Source organism: Cotesia typhae, unplaced genomic scaffold (assembly GCF_013202065.1).
Source record: "Cotesia typhae breed Kobodo isofemale line unplaced genomic scaffold, CoteBio_Ctyphae contig_11, whole genome shotgun sequence".
NCBI classification, from domain to species: Eukaryota; Metazoa; Arthropoda; class Insecta; order Hymenoptera; family Braconidae; genus Cotesia; species Cotesia typhae.
In genome coordinates, this window is record NW_027423711.1 from 5932454 (window position 1) to 5952992 (window position 20539).

The window sequence follows — 20539 nt, forward strand, 5'->3', positions numbered from 1 at the left end:
GCAAATAGTGACTACGCATAGCTATTTTTATGAAACTTTATTAGACATTTTATTTAAAAAAAAGTAAATAGTAAAATATATACTCTTGCCTCTGATAGTCTATGTGACTTTATGGCTCTAAAAAGCGCCAGTTTAATATATGTATAGGTATTACGGTACATCTTCATAATTTAAAGTTTAGTGAATTTCTTTGTTTTTATCCTTCAACTTTTATAAATATACACTTTGTGCTCGACTTTTTTATCGCAATATATAAGACAACTTTAAATTTCCTTTTAAATTAAAATAGATAAAATAAATTTGTAAATATTGCACAACTTTATCGGATTCTTTTAGTAAAATAAAATGATTTGAAAGAGGAAAAAGAAGGATTGAATTTAAATCGAGTAAACGAATTTTTGTAATTCTATTTGCTATAAGAAATATCGATTGACATTCCGGTCTATTATATTCGTAACAGTCATTTTTTAATTCTGTTACAATTTGTAATAAAATTATTTTCTTGATTTCACGGTAAGTCAAAATTTTATGATTTTATCAAGAGCTTTAATTGAATATTGCAAAGAAATAAATGAATGAAAGCTCTGTTAACTTTATTATTAAATATAAAAATAACTATAATGACTCAAAGTTTATAATTGGCTTTTATAAAAACTTTATATTAATCACTAAACTGTTAATTTCGATCAGAACATTGATTGTACTGTCCCAGAGGATTACCTCTAATGTCGTGATGGATACACTATAATTGAAGATTATAATCCAATGTGTCGAATTAACAGTACTTGACTACTAAAACCACGGTTCACCGTAATACCATCACCACACAATTTACACTGTAAAATTAATTGTTTTTATACTATTTTTATTAATAGATAAAAGACATCATAAAAAATTTAATGTCAATCTAAATATATATTGTTCTATAAAAGTTTTAAATTATTTTCTCCACTTTAATAAATTTTAAGTGAAAATAATTTCTCGTTCCATTACCGTTTAATAATTGCAATCGCTTAAATACGTGATGTTTAAAAAATAAATAAACTTGAGAAAAATATTAATAATTCATTCCCTTGTAACGTTAACCGAGGAAAAGTTATTAAAAAAATTAAACTAAACAAAGGTTAATTTCTTCTACTGGTTATAACAGTTTTACATTATAAATAAAAAAATTTTATAGATAAATAGTTAATATTAAATGTATATAATTTAATTAAACGTGTAATAAATCTCAGAATCCAAGATTAATAAATTTTATTGAAATACTTGGATAGGAGGGTCAAAAAAAAAAATGACAATACAAGTAATAATAAGCCAACAGTGATGCTCTCGTAAAGCTTGTTTAGGTCTTTAATAACTACAGTTCATTCTCCTCGGTTTATATTTACTGACATGCGTCACTTCTGACAGGTATTGCGTAACTTGCCACAGATTTTTTTTTTTTTTTTTTTCTTTTCATTCATCGTGTCATTATCCTATCAACGCGACAATAATATTGTTATTTATTATTGAGAATACGTATATTGTTTATTTTTATTGATAAAGCAATTGAATTACATAAATTTTTTAATAAAAGAGAGTAAAATTTGATAAATTTTTTATCGCTGAATTAACGATTAATAGCTTATTATAAAAATTACTTTAAGTATTTGTGTTACTATTGAAACGATAAATACTGCGAGGGATAAAGGATTTAAATGACTAGTAAATTTTGATTTAAATCGTGTAATGGTTAGTAAATGATTATTAAATAGGTCATCAGACTGTAAACGGTTGGCTTTCAGCTTTCGGCTCTCGCGCATTAACTACCGATAAATTTCGAGGTTTACAATCGTCGTTGTCAGAATATCGTAAACTTTAAAAACTCGGAAACAAAAACTGCTCGCTCATGTTTCATTCATTTATCACATAGATCAGTATCATATCCTATCAAGTTAAAAAATAAAAAAAAAAAAAAAAAATTTTTTTTAAATGTTATTTGCCGAAAACACATGTTTTTAAATTATTTTTTGCAAAATATTATTGATAATAATTAATTTTTATATTAAAAAAATAGTAAAAAAAAAAGTACATAATAGAGAAAGTTTATTTTTATCTTTAAATTGACACTATCCTATTATGTATAATAGTCGTAGACTTATATTTGCATTTAAAAAAAGTAAAAATCTTATAAAAGACTGAGCACATTGCCACTGAGGAATTCATTCTTTGAGAATTGTATTATGAATAGAAGAAACGAAGAATGAATAAATAAAGTAAATAATGTAATATAATGTAGATAAAAACAGAGCAAGAGGTAAGATCCCATCCCACGGTGGATTTACTCGCGATAGATATAATATTTTTCTAAAAATGTAACACCGTCTTTTGAAAAATGCTAAAGATTTAGTTTAATATGGCATAAATAACCACCGAGACATGTTAGATACTCAAATAAAGTTGAATAAAAAAAAATAAATATGCGTGACGGATAAAAAAAAGGGAAATAATATAACAAGTATGTGGGTGTATGTATATAAATCTTTTCAACATCTAGTGTATTCTACTAGCCGATACCAGGCATTAACATCGAAATGGATTGACGGGTACACCCTATAGGTCTCAAAGAGATATTTAGGGTAGTGTCAGTAGCTGATTGTGCTGTATATTGTTACACTGTTATCACCTAGCAACCGATACAACCGATACATCCGATCTAAATTGTCATAATGTTATCCGATTAAGCTTGATGATATTGCCAGAATTTGAATCCAATGTATTTATAATATTATTATTCTCTTTTAGACGTTTCAAGGGAGGAATTATCATTTTAGTATTATACCACTAGCTAATATATATTTCAATTTAAATTTAAATTTATATACAACAACAAATAATATAAAATTATTACTTTATATTTAATTAGACTTAACCGAACAAGAAAATATTTTCATAAATATTTATAAACAAAGTGAACAATCGAAGAGTAACCAGATTAAATAAATACCCGAATAGTGACAATATACAAGATTTTATTTGTCACATTTACGAGTAAAATTACATCCAATTTATCTAAGCAACTTTTATGACCCATTTACAAGCTTCCTGCAAAACGTTTTCTTCCACGACATTTCTACCTCAATCTAATTGTATTAAAATCTATCTCTATTTTTGTTTCTTATTATTATATTACTTGAGTTGAACAATATAATATTCTCTCATCAGATAACATTATATATATATTTTTTTTTTTTTTTTTTTTTTTTTTTTCTCTGCATAAATGTACATAACATCAGTAGCCAAACTTTTAGATTTTATTAATAAATAATTTGGAATTTGTTTGTTTGTAACTTTTGAAAGTAAAACACCGAAAATAATTTTGCTTACAGAATCCAGCAAAAATTGAAAAAAAAAAAAAAAATTAAGAAAAATTTTATTGAAAGTTGATTTAAAGACGTGACTGGTTCACATTTAATCTCGTTAAGCTTTATGTTAGTTTTATCATAAAAATATATTGGCAGGACACACGTAAAAACAACGCGGCGATCCGCAAAGCGCAGGCTTTAATTCTTTAACGTTGTTCATCCCCGCGCGAAAACGAACCGCATTTAGTCGACGCTTCTCGTCTAGCTCGGGTCTTCTCTTTGAATTTAAACTACTGTTGATTATGCTTTAAGCCTCAAATTGTAAAATAAATAACAAACATAATTATCCTAACAGATATTTACCTAATCTTACCGCAAATTAATTATATAATATTTTTTATATTAAACCATTATTTTATATTGTTTTTATTTGAATTATTTCTCTGAGTGAAAAATTTAAGATTGATTCGAAAATTTTTTATTAATTTAAATAAAAAAATACGATATTAATTTGTAAATTAATGAGTGAAATATTAAAATGACTATTTGTTCAGTGTTAATGCTTTTAAATAATGTGGAAAAAAAATTTTATGTAAAATCAATTTTTAAATTCAAGGTCAAGATTATTTAATCGTATAAATAGCAATGCCATGGTGTAATTATAGATTAATTTTGTTAAAACAAAAATTGTGAAGAAAACCAAATGTGCGATTTAATTTTATAGTTTCTATTTTTATTTTGGAATGATAATTTCTTTTTTTGATTTTAACATCTGTTTAATTGGTAAGATTTATTATATTTATATTATATATCTCTATCTTAATTTTTAGGATAAACAGGACTTTTAATTAAAATTTCAATTATCTTTTTGGTCGAGCAACTCAGTGGGTAGAAAATAAACGTTATAAGTTTATGCTTTAAATAATTTTATTATTAAAAATAATAATTTTTTAATGGATAAAACTACTGATGATTAATAGTTTCAAAAAAATATTAAAAAAATTTTTTTTACTCTCAGCAGGCTTTTATTATTTTTATTTTATTTTTACTCCTAAGATAAAAGATAAATTACCCAAGAAAGTTTAAAATTTGAAAGTTTATAATTGATGAACTTAATTATGATTATCTTAAAACGTTAGTATTTATTTAAATGTACCGGAATATAGTGTATCAGATATAAAGCCCGGCTCTAATTAAGCATTCCACTTTACAAACTGCAACTCAAGCGCAATCTGAAATCATGTAACCCGATGAGGCACTCCAAATTCACAACTTTGATAATTACACTGTTAATTACATCTGTATATTGTATTAACAATCGAGGAGTTAATTGATCACCTCTGAATTTATTGACTAACTTTGATGTATGTTCTGATATTACAAATTAACATTTCAGTATATCCTCTTGTTTATGTAAGTAACATATTAATCTAATGTTAGACTACTAACCTACAGTGTCAAATAAATAATTACGCACCTTATTAAATAAAGTTCTTTGAACTGGTTAATAAAAATTATTTATCGTATTATTTCTCTTTCTACAAATATTTATTTATAAATTTATTTGCGTATTTGATTATTTTTAAATATCATTCGCAAAATGTTAATTATTAATACCTTGAAAAATAATAATTAAATGTATGTTAAATGATAATACAGTAAACTAACATATTTAAATGTTAATATCTTCTAGAACAATTCCATTAAAGTAAAAAAGTATTTCGTTAAAAAAAAAAAAAAAAAAAAAAAAAAAAAAACACACATATAATAAAACACATTTCAAGTCAAATTATCGTCACTTGTGTCAACTTTTGCTTAAATTGAATATCAAATTTTTTTTATTTATTTATTGTATTCGGTGATAGTGATATATACATATGCATATGACAGTAAAATATAAGTACTGTAATTAATACCCAAATAGATAATAGTCGATTTTTATTAACCAATTGAAAATTACGGGCGTTAAATTGATATCTTATGTGTAAATATGAAACAAATGGTTTATTTGTTTCGTCGTCGTTTTTTTTTTTTTACATCTTAAATAAAAGAAAAAAAAGATACGAAATAAAAAATTATAAAACAGTAGTACAGTAGGTGAATTCTGACGGCGCATAACCATTTTTCGGTAAGCTGGTGAATATTTATTAAGCAAATAGCTTTAAAAAACATTTAAAAAAAAAATTATTTCCTTTTAATTTATTAAAATTGGAAAAAATAATTTTGAAAAAATCGTTAAATTTATTTAGTTTGACCTCATAAATATTCATAAATTTATCTTTGCATTAATCAATATTCTATGCATTTGTTGTGTTTAAAAATTAAAATATATAAAAATTTACGTTATGTTATATTTACGGTCATCGGAATAACACTACAGTAGTGGTAGTGGTGTGTAGTTTACAAAAATCTATTTTTTGTCGAGATTAATTTCGAGATAATGAAATTTTTTATTTTCACCGTACTTTGAGTTAACTTACACCCTTTAAGCTTAGGCTTGTGGCTGAACACTTTTTTTCATTTTAGTTTAGTTAATTCCAAAACAACAAACAAATATATTTATCTATTAGTTTTCCAAATTCCAAATCAAATGAGTCCCAACTTTGTTATAAGATAAGTTCAACTATCTTCCTGATTAATGTATTACGGCCTCTCAGTAAGATTAATTAGAAAACGAGCTGTTGCTTATTATCTCGTTGGTTGTCAACTGAATCAACGTGTTACTAATCTGTTATCGTCTTATTTACTTTAACTAACTACACACAATAATATTATTAGTTAATATATTATCATTAGAACACCCTAAATTGATAAAAATTAGTTTTACCTGATCAGAATTGAAAAATATTTAATATAATTTAAATTAGCAGTACTATAACGGCTCTTACTTTTACTTATTGAAACTCAAATAAAATTTTTCTTGAATCTAACTATCTACTTATTAAAAATTTTGAATTCAATATTTTTGTTTATTTTCTAACCTCCTACACAAAAAAAAAAAAAAAAAAAAAAATGAAATAGTATATTTTTCAGTTGGAAGCACATTTATAATCTTTCACAAACAAAAAAAGTATATTTATATCATTATCATTATTGAAAAATCTGATAAATAGTTGAAACTTTTGTAATAAATTTATAAAAAAATTTTATAGCAGAGATTAAAAAAGTCAAAAAAGAAATATTAATAAGTACCATGAATCGTAAAAAATATAATCTCAAATATCCAGTCATACATTTAAAAAGATATTTATCATTTTGAGTATATAAGTCAACAAAAATCTCAATCGGTTTTACATATAATATGTATAAATCATCTTTTTTATTGTTCTCCTAAAAAAAAAAAAAAAAAAAAAAAAAAAAAAAAAAAAATATAATAAAATAATGATCAATTATCCGTAAATGATCATTTAAAAATATCTCTAAATCTATACATCAATATTGAAAAAAATGATACGTTAATTTTGTAAACACAAAGTCTTAATAAATACTAAAAGTTGTGACAATTTAAATAAAAATTAATAATATAAATTTTTTGTACGACCACATTGTACAGTCCATCGATTCCAGAATGACCAATGTATCGTGGTTCTCAGAGGATGAAATTATCGAGCCACTTTTCTCAACGAATTTTAATGAAACATATGGATTCAACGACAGCGAGACATTATTATACGATGACATTGGTATGCAGTAATATTTAAATTTATATACTCAGTTATATTAACGTTTCCTCAAACGGAATTCTCAACATTATTCACCGTGTCTCTATTTTTTTTTTTTTTTTTTTTTTTTTTTTTCTACTAATTTTAAAAGTATTCATTTTAATTTAATATTAAAAATTTAATCAGTAATTTTTTAGTTGGATGAAAAACTTTAATTAGTTTGAAAGACAGAAACAGCTAAATGTTATCTCAAGTTATAAATATAAATATAAAAGATGATAATAATATTCCGAGTTATTTGGACGGAAATTTGATCTCTTATTAAAATGTAATCTTCAATAACAAGCCTGTGATTTATTGTTATTTTATTAAAGATTCTAAATTAATACTGAAGTAGAGAAATTTAATGCGTGAGAGAAAGCTATTGAAAGTTATTGAAAACAAAGCTGAAATTTGAGATGTAGACTTGCTAACATCTTTAATCTTTAATATAACAATGTATTATGATGTGTATATGTATATATTTATTTAAATGCACTGTATTTATTGCAGATAGTTTGTACGATGTACCAGTAGGAATAATATTCCTATTAAGTATCTGTTATGGAAGCATATCAGTACTTGCTGTGGTGGGTAATTCTCTGGTGATGTGGATTATTGCGACTTCCAGACGAATGCAAAGTGTTACTAATTGCTTTATTGCTAATCTCGCCCTCGCTGATATTGTTATTGGACTTTTTGTTATTCCATTTCAAGTAAATTTTGCGTTAATTAAAAAAGAAAAAAAAAAATTATTCTAAACGGTCACGTATCATAAAAGTAAATTTTAAAATTAAAAAAATATAGTTTCAGGCGGCATTGCTTCAGAGATGGAATTTACCCCATTTTATGTGCGCATTTTGTCCATTTGTCCAAGTACTTTGCGTTAATGTATCTGTATTTACATTGACAGCAATCGCTATAGACCGACATCGAGCGATACTAAAACCTCTAAGGTAAAAGTTATTTCAATTTAAGAGGCATTAATATAAAAAAATAAATAATAATATACATAGTGAAAATATGGGTCAACATTAGAGTACACAAGAGTTTAAGAGGAGTAAAATACTGTGCAAACAATGCATACCCCTAACCGGTCATTTCATCTGTCTTTTTGGGAACATTAAAAGATTAAATTTAATTTTATAATGTATAAAAAAACCTTAATAATGTTTTTAATTTCATTAAAAAAGTGTTAATTTATTTTTAGTGCACGTCCGAGTAAGCTCAGGGCTAAAATGATAATCGCTGGAATTTGGGTGATAAGTGGCATTTTAGCATCTCCTATGGCTGCTGCACTTCGAGTTATTTTTATACCAGAGCATATTGCAGGTAAAAAATTGTAATGATCTAATAAAAAGTTTAAATAACTTTAATCGTTGATTTTTATTAAAAATTTTATCCGGGTACGTTACAGTTTTTATCATCATTATACCAAATGTCTGCGTTAAAAAGTCTAATAATCTAATAATCTAATAATAACTCTTAAATTTAAAATAAATATATTATATCGGGATAGAGAATCTTTAATCAACTAAATGTATTTGTAGTGGCTTTGATGAATCAATTCTTCCCGTGTGTAAAACGTAATTAACTAATAACAACCAAAAATAAGTCAATTATAAATATAAAAATAAAATGTATTTGCTCGGATGAATAAACAAGGTGACATTTAATATTTATAATACATAATAAATGTTGAAAATGTTTGTTTTGACCATATGCTATACGATAATATTATCCTGATAATGATATAATTAAATTGATAAATTTATAAAACAGGACGACTGCATTTACGGCCATTTTGTCAAAATGAAAATATGTCGGAAAAATCAATGCTGATTTATCGAGCATTACTTGGATTTTTACAATACCTAACTCCACTGTCAATAATATCATGTGTATATACGCGAATGGCGCTTAAGCTTTGGGGCAATAAAGCACCCGGTAATGCACAGGATTCACGTGACGCAAACCTTATGAAAAATAAAAAAAAAGTAAGCTAAAATAAAAAATTTAATAACATTCATTAAATTATGTATAAAAAGTATAAAAAAAAATTTTTTCCCTCGTAATAATATTTTTTATTTTTCGGTAGGTTATTAAAATGCTAGTTATAGTAGTCGCCCTCTTTGCAATTTGCTGGCTTCCCCTCCAAACCTACAATGTTCTACAGTACAATTATCCAGAAATAAATGAGTAAGTTGTCGACAAAATTTATTACTTTTATTACTATTTAAATACTTACTTTAAATATAAAAGATATAATTGATATTTAGTGTCAGTGATAAATTAATTAAATCTATTAAATTTAAATAAAATTATCATCAGCATTAGTCCGTTAAATTATTTAATTTATCAATTTAAATTTAAATAAAGTTAGTATTGACAAGCTGTTTCAAATAAAATAATTCGATTGTGTCAAGCCAAATTTATGCAAATAGTTATAAGTGATTAATTATAATTGTCAATGAATTTATTGCTCAACTAATAAATAATTAACAGATTAATACCTTTTTAATTTAGATACAAATATATAAATATTATATGGTTTTGTTTTGACTGGTTGGCTATGTCAAACAGTTGTTACAACCCTTTTATCTATGGAATTTACAATGTAAGTAAACAGTTTTACAGAGTTGCCTTTTTTAATCTTTGATTAATTCAATAACTGATTAATTCAAACTATTATTATTATTATTATTATTATTATTATTATTATTATTATTATTATTTTTTTTTTTTTTTTTTTTTTTTTTTTCTTATGATATTAGGAAAAATTTAAAAGAGAATTTAAACAGAGATGTCCATTTACATCTAGAAGATGGTCAACGAATCATCCAATAGATAGTTACGATATGGATAAAACCCAGAGCACCAGGACATCATTCAAGTGCATCCTTAGGTAAATTAAATATTTCCCTAATTTTTTTTTTTTTCTTCTATTATCTCTAATCTTTAATGAATGATGGTTTAAATAAGATATAATATCGTAAACTTTCCATTTAACAAGTTGGCGTATTATCTTTGACCTAGTCTGAACTGAATTTAAAATAAGCTCTCACCTTTCACCCATTTAACATCAGATAAATGTATTCTTTGCACAAGTCATCGATCGCGTACAAGGTAGTTGAGACTAATGTACGCTATCATAAATTTAATTAATATTATTTTAGCCAATAATAATCTTTATTATCCTCTTAACTAACAACGAAATTTTCCTTTCAATTAAAAAAACAAAAAAAAAAAAAAAAAATCCTTTTATCGTAATTAAATAATTGAATTTTTGTTTTTATTCTGTTTAATTAAAGGTACGACTGGCGTAAACATGCCCAAAGAAACAATTATTCCGCAAATTCATCAATCTGTAGAGGCGTATCTCTCCGTGATTCGTCCCGAGTGCCGATAAAATCTACCCAGAATAAAATGAAACCACGAAATAACAATTATTTAAATCGAGCACAACGTACTAATTGTCGAAAGAAAACGACAAAATTGATTATGGCCACCACTACAGAAAATAATGAAACGCTTACTACAGATTTTTATGTTTATACTGACAAACACAAACGCGCCCAAAACAATTCAAGTGATCTCGAGGAATTGTGTCTATAATGATACAATAGTTATTTAATAAGTATCATTAAATTCATATAATGATAATAATAATAATAATAATATTAATAATTGTATGTATATAATATTATGAAATACCTAAGAATATAAATATAATTGTAATGATAATAATATTTTTTAAGTAAAATAAGTTTAATTTGAATAAACAGTGACAAGATGATTATCATTATAGTAAAATTACGTGGTTCATGTCATTTTATTGCGCCACATTAATGATAATAATTAAGTGTAAACGCCATATTTATGTATTCTAGTCAAACAGACAGACAAAGATAGAGCAGAAAAAAAATTAATATATATATTCACTGTAAATAGGTTACGTTATGGTTTTTTAAGAATAACTATTTTAAAATTAATTAAATAATTATTGCTATTATTATTATTAAAATTTTAAGATTTAATTAATAAAAATTGTTACTGTAAAAATATTAAATTTTACTGTATTTGTACACTAATAAAAATAACTAAAAAAAAGTTATTTTCACTAAGAAAAATATACCTGGCTATACCTCATATATGACTTTGCTAATTAATCATAATTGTTTCGACGTTCAATATCGCGTATTTCTAAAATATCAGTTTTTAAATGAAGTTTCATTATTTCTCGACAAATATCCATCCGATGTTCCTCATTATCGATACCAAGGCGGAGTAGGATGTTCTCGTTTATTCTCAAGAGAACGCGTCCAGTAATGTCATGCTACAATTCATTGCTCATTTATATTCATTGTAATAAATTTATTTTTTTTAAATAATAATACTGAAATTTGCAAACAACTGACTTATTGTTCGTTTCATTGAAAAAAATAACTTAGTGCAAATAGTAAAATTTCTATTAATAATTAATTTGTTAAAAAATTTCTAAAAATTTTCAGATCCCTGTTACTTTCAGTATTATTTTTTTCAGAAATCAATATTTAAAAAACTTACGTATAAAAATTTTTCATGATAAAGCTGATAATAATCGCTGCAGTGTCGTCTTAACCATTTTTGTACATCTAGTACATTCCACAAATAAACTGGTCTAGGTCGTGCTGTTTTATTCTGTAAAATAAAACAATTTTTTGTTTTTTCAAAAAATAACGTATAATAACAATTAACAAGTAATATAATTGTTAACTACCTTGGATTTGTTACAGGGACTTACGACTTCTTCTACCATGATGATTGTTTACTAAAATCCTCTATTTGTTTTTTTTTACTTATTATCGATATCACACATAGTAATAATATATTAATGTCACGAGGAAATTGTTAATAAAAAATCCTGACAAGTGGAGCATTAAAATAAATTACTAAAGTAAACAATAATCTCACATGTCAAATGAAAAAGGTAAACACATTCAAAATGGCGCTGGTATCGAAAAAAAGAAAGAAAATTACACACTTAACTGCTAATATAATAACATCTACAGATTCGGTAGAATCTGGCGCCAAGGTCCGTTCAAAAATCCCGCCGTTGTAAACGGAGCGCCAGACTACCGACTGTATTTACTGTAAGCAGAACGGTTTTTTGAGGTTGCGAAATTTTATTTAATTCTACGGTACTTTTTTTTCCACTAATTTTTTATTATAACAGTTGTTCATTATTTATTTTACCGTATTAATTTATTTATTTCACTTATCACAATTTATTTACTTGAAATTATTAAATTTTAGGGTAGACCTCTATAGCCATGAAAGTGATGACTTAAATAACCGATAACATAGGTTCCGATGACTTGAATTCCTATAGCCCAGATTCCGATTACCAAGATTCCGATAGCCAAGATTTTTAATTACCAAGATTCCGATAGCCAAGATTTTTAATTACCAAGATTCCGATAGCCAAGATTTTTGATTGGATATAATCCCATTAACCCAGAATCCCGATGGAGTAAAATTCCAAATGCATCTGTGAAAAAATTTTTATTCAGATAGGTGGCGCTATTTTATTGCAGCTCATATTTTCCATAATACTTTAAGACTGTTTACATCAAACGACAGCACATTATAAGGAGTAATTTAAAAATTTTTAAAGTTTTAAAATTTTGATTCTAATTCCGTATAGAACTAATTATATTTGTAATTAATTAATTAATTAATTTTAAATAATTAAATAGAAAGGTATAACACCAAATTAATAATGAATTTTTTTATTTTAAGATTTTTTAATTCTTTTAATATAAAAACTAATCACTCAAAATTTATAAAATTTTATTTTTCAAATATACCATAGCTACTATTAACATTTTTATTTTTTAATTAGTTCATAAAATAACTAATAATAAAATATTATTTTTTTAATTTCATCCAAAAACACCTGATGATAAAAAAATATCAATCTAAAATTTTATCTTAATAATTAAACTGGAGGTCACTAGAATTCATTATTAAAATATAATAAAAATAAAAATAATTAATAAAAACTATTCTAAACAGGCCATTTACGACCAATGATTCGTCGAGGGCCTCCCAGGTATATTGTACGAGCAATTCTTCGTAATTTGGCTCATCGTCGAGCTCCAACGACCCAATCGGCAGTTTTATGGTATATTTGAAAAATAAAATTTTATAAATTTTGAGTGATTAGTTTTTATATTAAAATAATTAAAAAATCTTAAAATAAAAAAAAATTCATTATTAATTTGGTGTTATACCTTTCTATTTAATTATTTAAAATTAATTAATTAATTAATTACAAATATAATTAGTTCTATACGGAATTAGAATCAAAATTTTAAAACTTTAAAAATTTTTTAAATTACTCCTTATAATGTGCTGTCGTTTGATGTAAACAGTCTTAAAGTATTATGGAAAATATGAGCTGCAATAAAATAGCGCCACCTATCTGAATAAAAATTTTTTCACAGATGCATTTGGAATTTTACTCCATCGGGATTCTGGGTTAATGAGATTATATCCAATTAAAAATCTTGGCTATCGGAATCTTGGCAATTAAAAATCTTGGCTATCGGAATCTTGGTAATCGGAATCTGGGCTATAGGAATTCAAGTCATCGGAACCTATGTTATCGGTTATTTAAGTCATCACTTTCATGGCTATAGAGGTCTACCCAAATTTTATCAGCACATACTATATAACGCGCTCACGAATTTCGATCCTGACTTTTTTTTTATGTAAAAAGTGACATGCCACAGACTAAATAAAATAAAAATGGGACGACGTTTATTGGACTGATTTAAATTGGAAAAGTAACTGATAGGACATATCCCAATTACCCAGATTCCTATTACCCGAATTACCAATTACTCATAATCCCGATGACCCAAATTTTCAATAATCCAAAAGTTCGATAGCTTAATAAGTTTTCATTAACCAGTAACATTGATGACAAGACATTCCGATTGGACAGATTTCATAAGCTCAAAGTCGATTTCTTTGTTATCGACAGATGAAATTTATTGTAAAAAGTACATTCAGTTATTATACAGATGGCCAAAAACTATTATAAAATGAAATATCAGATAAACATGTTTAGAAAAATTTTAACGTGTTTTTTTAATACATTTATTCAAATTAAATTATGAATCATAACTATTTTTAATAATAATGAAGTTTATTAATATTATTTTCAATTTATTATAATTTTGACAGCGTTAACAAAAGTTATATTTAAGTACAACTGATCGATATTTATCTTGTTATATTAACGAATAACTAACGAATAAAAAAAATACAATTTAAATGTATAACAATTAGTGCGATTATGATTATTATTTATAAAGTAATAAAATAATAAACAGTTCGTGCGTACGTGTAGGCTTTAAAATCGACTTAAAAAACATTAAGTAAAAAAAAGTAAGCGAATTATAAAATAAAAAAATTAAATATTCACAGTTAATAAACAATAATCACTACATGTTGAAATAACATTAAAAGATGAATTAATTCTTAAAAATGATGAATTAATTCTAAAAAAAAGTTAGAGTAAACTACTAACTAAACTATCCAACAACCTTCTATGCGTATGTTGTTAAACATATTGTTCTAATTTAATTTAATTTATTAACCAGACCAAATAGATAGATAATACGCTAAACATTGTTTGAGTTTTACTTTCTTCAGATATACCAGCTGTTCAGGGTCTCGAGAATTATTCTCATTAAGCAGTGTGTACATTCTATGATCTTTTGGTCATTTCCTGTAGTTGGGATTGTTATTCAATTCAACGGGTTTCAAATAATCATAATTTTTAGATAATTCGTATTGTAATTATGCGTTTGATGCATTGTCTTATTTACTAGAAACAATATAATAATAATAATAATAATAATAATAATAATAAATGATAATTTAGGAGCTGATTTTTAAAATGGTATCTTTTCATTTTTGATTAATCGAGACACAGAACTGATTATCTCCAATTCTAAATATTTTTATCGAACTTTTTTAATTTTGCTATAATTATACGACCTTTGATATATAATAATATCTTTGCCTGCAATAATGAAAAAATTGTTTAGTTCTATGAATCAGAATTATTTCCGTTCTGACAGCGTTGAATATAACTATTTAAATTTTATCCCTATTATAATTTTTTATTCAGATATCTCTGCATAGGAACACTTTTTAACAAGAAATCTAATTTCTAATGTTTCATATTTTCGATAACAATAATACTAATTATAATACTAAAAGTAATAATATCGGTAATAATAAATTGATGTTAAAAATGACAGCAATAATAATATTTATCATTATCATTATTATTACTTAAATAATTGTTTGTTATTTTCATTGAATTAATGTGTATTGCAGTATTAAATCTAAATTAAAATTTTTTCTTATTAAGAAAATGTCAAAATTCTCTTTATATATATATATATATAAGAAATGTATAATTTCCATCGATAATTTAAGTTATCGATTTAAACCGGAGGCGTTTACGCGGATTAGTCAGTTTAAATTTTTTAATACCACTAGCTAATATGAGAAAAGAAAACTTTAATTTTGTTTATCAAAATTTGAACTGTAAAATCAAAGAACGAACGAATTTTCATATGATTATAGCTTTGCCTGAAAAAATTCATTTATTTATGAATTTTTAATATTGCGCGGGAAAAGTTTACGTTTGAAATTAAAAATGTAAAAGTATCTTATGAAACAAAAAATTTTATAGAACAAATTATCATATAACCTTCCATGTTTATGTTTGAAACATATTTTTTTAATTAAATTTTATTTGTTAACCAGTTTAAACACACAAAAATTGTATGAGTTATACTTTCTTCGGATAAACCAGATGCTCAGTGTCTGGGGAATTCTCATTGAAAAGTGTGTACATTCTATGATCTTATGGTTATTGCATGTAGATGGCACTGTCATCCAATTGAGCGGGTTTCAAATAATCTTAATCTCTTGATAATACGAAACATGACTATGCGTTTGATATATTGCGTCATTTACTAACAACAATATCATAATAACAATAAATAATATTGGTAACCATAATAAAAATAACAATAATAGTAATTATAATACTGAAAGTATTAATATCGGTAATAATAAATTGATGTTAAAAATGAAAGCAATAATAATGTTTATCATTATCAATATTATTACTAAAATGATTGTTGTTATTAATAAATCCGAACAAAAACAGTTTCACTGTAAAAAATTGCGCCAAGGCCACGTTCATGAAACTCATCTCAATAACATTTGCACTTTATAAAAAAAATTAGATTCATTTTAATAATTTTCATTCTCTACAAAAAGATATAAAATACAAAAAAATACCAAGAAACCGTTGAAAATTAAAAAATAAAAAAAAAATTTTTTATCGTACTTGGCGCGCGTCATTGAGTACCCCAAATTTTTTCAGGATAAATAAACATCCTTTTAATGTTGAGAATTTTATAAGTAAGTCAACCTATGTTATTTCATAATAAGTTTTACAAAAGTTAGGTGAAATCTACATGTCATACGCAGTTATGACAAACTACATATAAGTCGATACGCATGTATACGTTGGGTTGGTTGCATTGTGAGAATTGTGTTTACTAAAAAATAAAACATATGGCCGACTAAATTGGGAAAATGCGGTGTGAGTGCCAATCAAAATGTGTTAATTACAATTAAATGAAGCAATATCAAGCTTTAATATTGCATAAGGTTCTTCATTAAAGATTAGTGATGAAGCTGAAAAAAAATGAATTCAAAACTTTTCTATAATTTCAGATTTCTTGTACACACCACCATATTGACAGTTGTTTTCACTAAAGATATAAAAAAAATTTTAAGAACGGGTTTTTTCACTAAAACTGATAATTGATACACTAAGCAATGTTTCAACGACTTCAGTATCTTTGACTAATGAAATCTATATAAATATATAATATATATACAAGCGAAATCGATTTTTCTTGGGTTGAAATTCGTCCGAAAAAATTTGGGGTACTCAATGACGCGCGCCAAGTACGATAAAAAATTTTTTTTTTATTTTTTAATTTTCAACAAATTTTTTTTCAATTTTTTCAACATTATGACGGTTTTTTGGTATTTTTTTGTATTTTATATCTTTTTGTAGAGAATGAAAATTATTAAAATGAATCTAATTTTTTTTGTAAAGTGCAAATGTTATTGAGATGAGTTTCATGAACGTGGCCTTGGCGCAATTTTTTACAGTGAAACTGTTTTTGTTCGGATACACATAATACACGAACATCGCATACAATTATACTGATTGATACTTAATTAATAAAAAGAACTTAAAAAATCACACAGGTGCATCCTGAAATTTCGAACGATGCTACGAGCAATTATCGCGTACCGCTAAACTAAGACACACTGAGATGTCTGCGACTCGAACAGAACTATAAGAAATTCGAGTTAGTGCTTTAGTATTTAAAACAGCTTAAAAAGACGAATTAAAATATTTAATAATTTGCCTACTTTAGATATTAGAATAATTAAGAGGAATGAAAGTAAAAAATTATTCAAAAATTCAATACATCTTTACAACTGTGCAATTTATTTTTGAATTAAATATTTTCGGTTTCATTTCAGAAATAAACTACAGCGACATCTATCAATCTAATTATCACTGACATAAATTGTTTTTAATAATTTTTAAAGTTTTAATTATTATAAAAATTGTTTATAAATAAATAATATAATTTAAAAAAATGTATTTATTTTCTTTTGCGTGATTTTTTTATTTTTTTTTTTTTATTATTATCAACATAACAATATATTTATTTTGAATATACAAAATTTGATTAGAGTATACTTCCGCTCGGTATAGTTTGTGAGCTTCCATCTTTTCCTGACGAATCGTCCTAAAGGCAAAATGGTAACAAGCTTTTTATACTATTTATTATCAATAAATAATTGTTTTAATATTATTAATAAAATAATAAATGATACAAATAGCTTATTTAATTATTAGTGAATAAAATAACATTACTTTCAAGTGATTTTTATGCTTTGATAATTGATATTGATTGGTTATAAAATGACGTGTCTATTGACCATGTGGCTTTTTAATTATTAATAAATAAATAAATCAAATAATAGTTTTAAACAATAAAATTTTTTTAACCAAGTGTTTAAATTTTTGATTGTAATTTTTTTTATTGAAAAAAATTACAAGTTTGTAATATTAACCTCAAAATAAGAATTTCCGGTTTTTGTTGTCGCGTTTAAAAAATTATTTAAGGCCTAGAAGGAACACTACATATCAATAAAATTTATGAAAATAGTTGACTGACAATTTAAAATTATTTCCAGACGTGCAAACGACGAAACGGAGGACGTGCTAAGCACGGACGTGGACATGTCAACCCCGTCCGTTGCACCAATTGTGCCCGATGTGTGCCTAAAGACAAGGCAATTAAGAAGTTCGTAATTCGTAACATCGTAGAAGCTGCTGCTGTTCGTGATATTAACGATGCGAGCGTTTACGAATCGTACCAACTCCCTAAACTCTACGCCAAATTGCACTACTGCGTCTCGTGTGCAATTCACTCGAAGGTTGTACGTAACAGATCCAAAGCTGATCGTCGTATTCGTACACCACCTCAACGTAACTTCCCCAGGGTAATTATCAAAACTTTATTGTTATTGTTACTTTTCAAAACTTTTTATTAATTACATTGTTTTTTTTTATATCTTATGTTTCAGGATAACATGCGTCAAGGTGCTCAACAAAACAGAAAGTGAATATCGATTAAATCATTTTGATTACATCTACAAATAACAATAAAATAAAAAACAAAAAAACTATAAACAGCATTCTTATTTATTCTACTTGTTTTTTTCTTTGAATTATTTTATTGAAAATTTTTAAGTCTACAGTAATTATTATTATTATTATTATTATTATTATTTTTTTTTTTTTTTTTTTTTTTTTTTTTTTAAGTAATATAAGCAAACACGTAGTGCAATATATTTTACTAAAATAATAATAATTACAATTATAAATTGAAATTTTCTAATGTAATTTATACATTTAAAAAGTATTATTAATTTTTTTCAATGATTTTACTTTAGTGATGATGATAATAATAATAATATTAAGAATGAATAAATTTACAATTAGTGACAGTTGGCTCTAATAAATCTAATAATCATTTATTATTTGCTTCGTCCATGGCTTTCTTGAGAGTTTTTTCAAATATTTTTTTGGAATCACAGAATCCTTGCTTTGTTTTGCCAAATGAATTTGGACCAGCTGATGTCGGTGTCTCGCGTCCAATATTCCTCATCCTCATTCTTGCTTCTGCTGGCATTTCTTCTGGTTCATCATCGTCGTCAGCATTGAACACAGAGGCTACGGTTGTTTTTGTTGGAGCTATCGGTTTAGCTGTCAGTTTCTGCAATAAGTTAAAAATTATTTTATTTTATTTAATAATAATAATAATAATAATAATAGTTATTAAATAATATTTATGGTAGTTTACCACAGCAGGGCCTAGTTTTATTTGAATTCCTTTCTTAACATCAGTACTGGTGGGCTTCTTGCTAAAACCAAAGGCTAGTTTTTGTTTTTGCTGCATACTGGTGTCCCTTGAAGATCCATAGGAACTGGTGGTTTCACGATCAGCTCGATGTTTATCATCAGAAGCTCGCCGTCTCAACGGAGATCTGTCTCGTTCTCGCCTGTAATTCCTGTTATCCTCATCACTGCTGTCATCCGAACCATCGTGATCTCCTCTGTAGGCATTTGGCCCTGATAATTTCAAACACTGGCAAAGTTCAGATCAAGTTAAACAACGCTGATTTTATTACCAGAAAAAATTTTAAGCAACACGCCTATTAAACTTTTTCTTTATAATTTTATAATTTTTTTTTATTAATTATTTAATTATCAAATTTATATTATTTTACTCATTACTCATTAAAAATACATTCTGTTGCTGGTTATTAATCAATATATTTTATCAGAAAATAAATATTTATATCGAATTATAATTTTTGATTGATCGAGTTTTTTTATATTTCAATAAATATTTAATAATATTAATAGATTAAAATAATTTGAAGAAGAAAAAAAAAAATATGTCAATATAGGTAATATTTAGTGTAATTATAAATGAAATAAATGAAATAAATGAAACCTTTTCTGTAGTCCTCTGATTGATTTCGTCGCGACATATTCCTTGAACTGTTATTCCCGATACAATTATGTGTTAAAGTGACTATTACTTTACTAATTATAATTTTATTTCAATTACAGTAATATGTAAAAGTAAAATAAACTTAATATAATTCAACAATACTTTACACCTCTGAACTCCAAAACTGGTGCATACACACAGTAATAAGTATATATATATATATATATATATATATATATATATATATATATATATATATATATATATAATAAAGTTACAGGCATAGGTTAAATAATTT

At 25.3% G+C, this 20539-nt stretch overlaps 4 protein-coding genes across 5 annotated transcripts; 2 read left to right on the top strand and 2 right to left on the bottom strand.

Moving 5' to 3' along the window:
• Nucleotides 1–495: 495 nt before the first annotated feature.
• On the top strand, nucleotides 496–11158 carry LOC141524881 (RYamide receptor). 2 transcript variants are annotated; one of them, XM_074239034.1, is made up of 10 exons: nucleotides 496–513; nucleotides 6912–7027; nucleotides 7559–7761; nucleotides 7853–8001; nucleotides 8256–8377; nucleotides 8828–9042; nucleotides 9144–9244; nucleotides 9572–9662; nucleotides 9820–9950; nucleotides 10357–11158. In XM_074239034.1, exons 2-10 carry the CDS (start codon nucleotides 6913–6915, stop codon nucleotides 10658–10660), a joined length of 1431 nt encoding a protein of 476 aa, XP_074095135.1. In that variant the 5' UTR covers nucleotides 496–513; nucleotide 6912; the 3' UTR covers nucleotides 10661–11158. The 2 variants fall into 2 exon arrangements, with proteins under 2 accessions (XP_074095135.1, XP_074095129.1); XM_074239028.1 differs by lacking the exon at nucleotides 496–513 and adding an exon at nucleotides 3613–4127 and having other exon boundaries at nucleotides 6898–7027.
• On the bottom strand, nucleotides 10769–11996 carry Ave (sterile alpha motif domain-containing protein aveugle). Its single transcript, XM_074239046.1, has 3 exons — nucleotides 11805–11996; nucleotides 11612–11725; nucleotides 10769–11381 (listed from the first exon to the last, which is right to left on the bottom strand). The coding sequence occupies exons 1-3, from the start codon at nucleotides 11841–11843 to the stop codon at nucleotides 11211–11213; spliced, it is 324 nt and encodes a 107-aa protein (XP_074095147.1). The 5' UTR covers nucleotides 11844–11996; the 3' UTR covers nucleotides 10769–11210.
• A 5880-nt stretch (nucleotides 11997–17876) lies between these two features.
• Nucleotides 17877–18911, top strand: Rps26 (ribosomal protein S26). The gene is made up of 3 exons (XM_074240856.1): nucleotides 17877–17975; nucleotides 18413–18721; nucleotides 18806–18911. The coding sequence occupies exons 1-3, from the start codon at nucleotides 17973–17975 to the stop codon at nucleotides 18842–18844; spliced, it is 351 nt and encodes a 116-aa protein (XP_074096957.1). The 5' UTR covers nucleotides 17877–17972; the 3' UTR covers nucleotides 18845–18911.
• Nucleotides 18912–19045: 134 nt separating this feature from the next.
• LOC141526080 (PEST proteolytic signal-containing nuclear protein) lies at nucleotides 19046–20430 on the bottom strand. Its single transcript, XM_074240843.1, has 3 exons — nucleotides 20242–20430; nucleotides 19585–19853; nucleotides 19046–19497 (listed from the first exon to the last, which is right to left on the bottom strand). Exons 1-3 carry the CDS (start codon nucleotides 20276–20278, stop codon nucleotides 19252–19254), a joined length of 552 nt encoding a protein of 183 aa, XP_074096944.1. The 5' UTR covers nucleotides 20279–20430; the 3' UTR covers nucleotides 19046–19251.
• Between the last annotated feature and the right edge of the window lie 109 nt (nucleotides 20431–20539).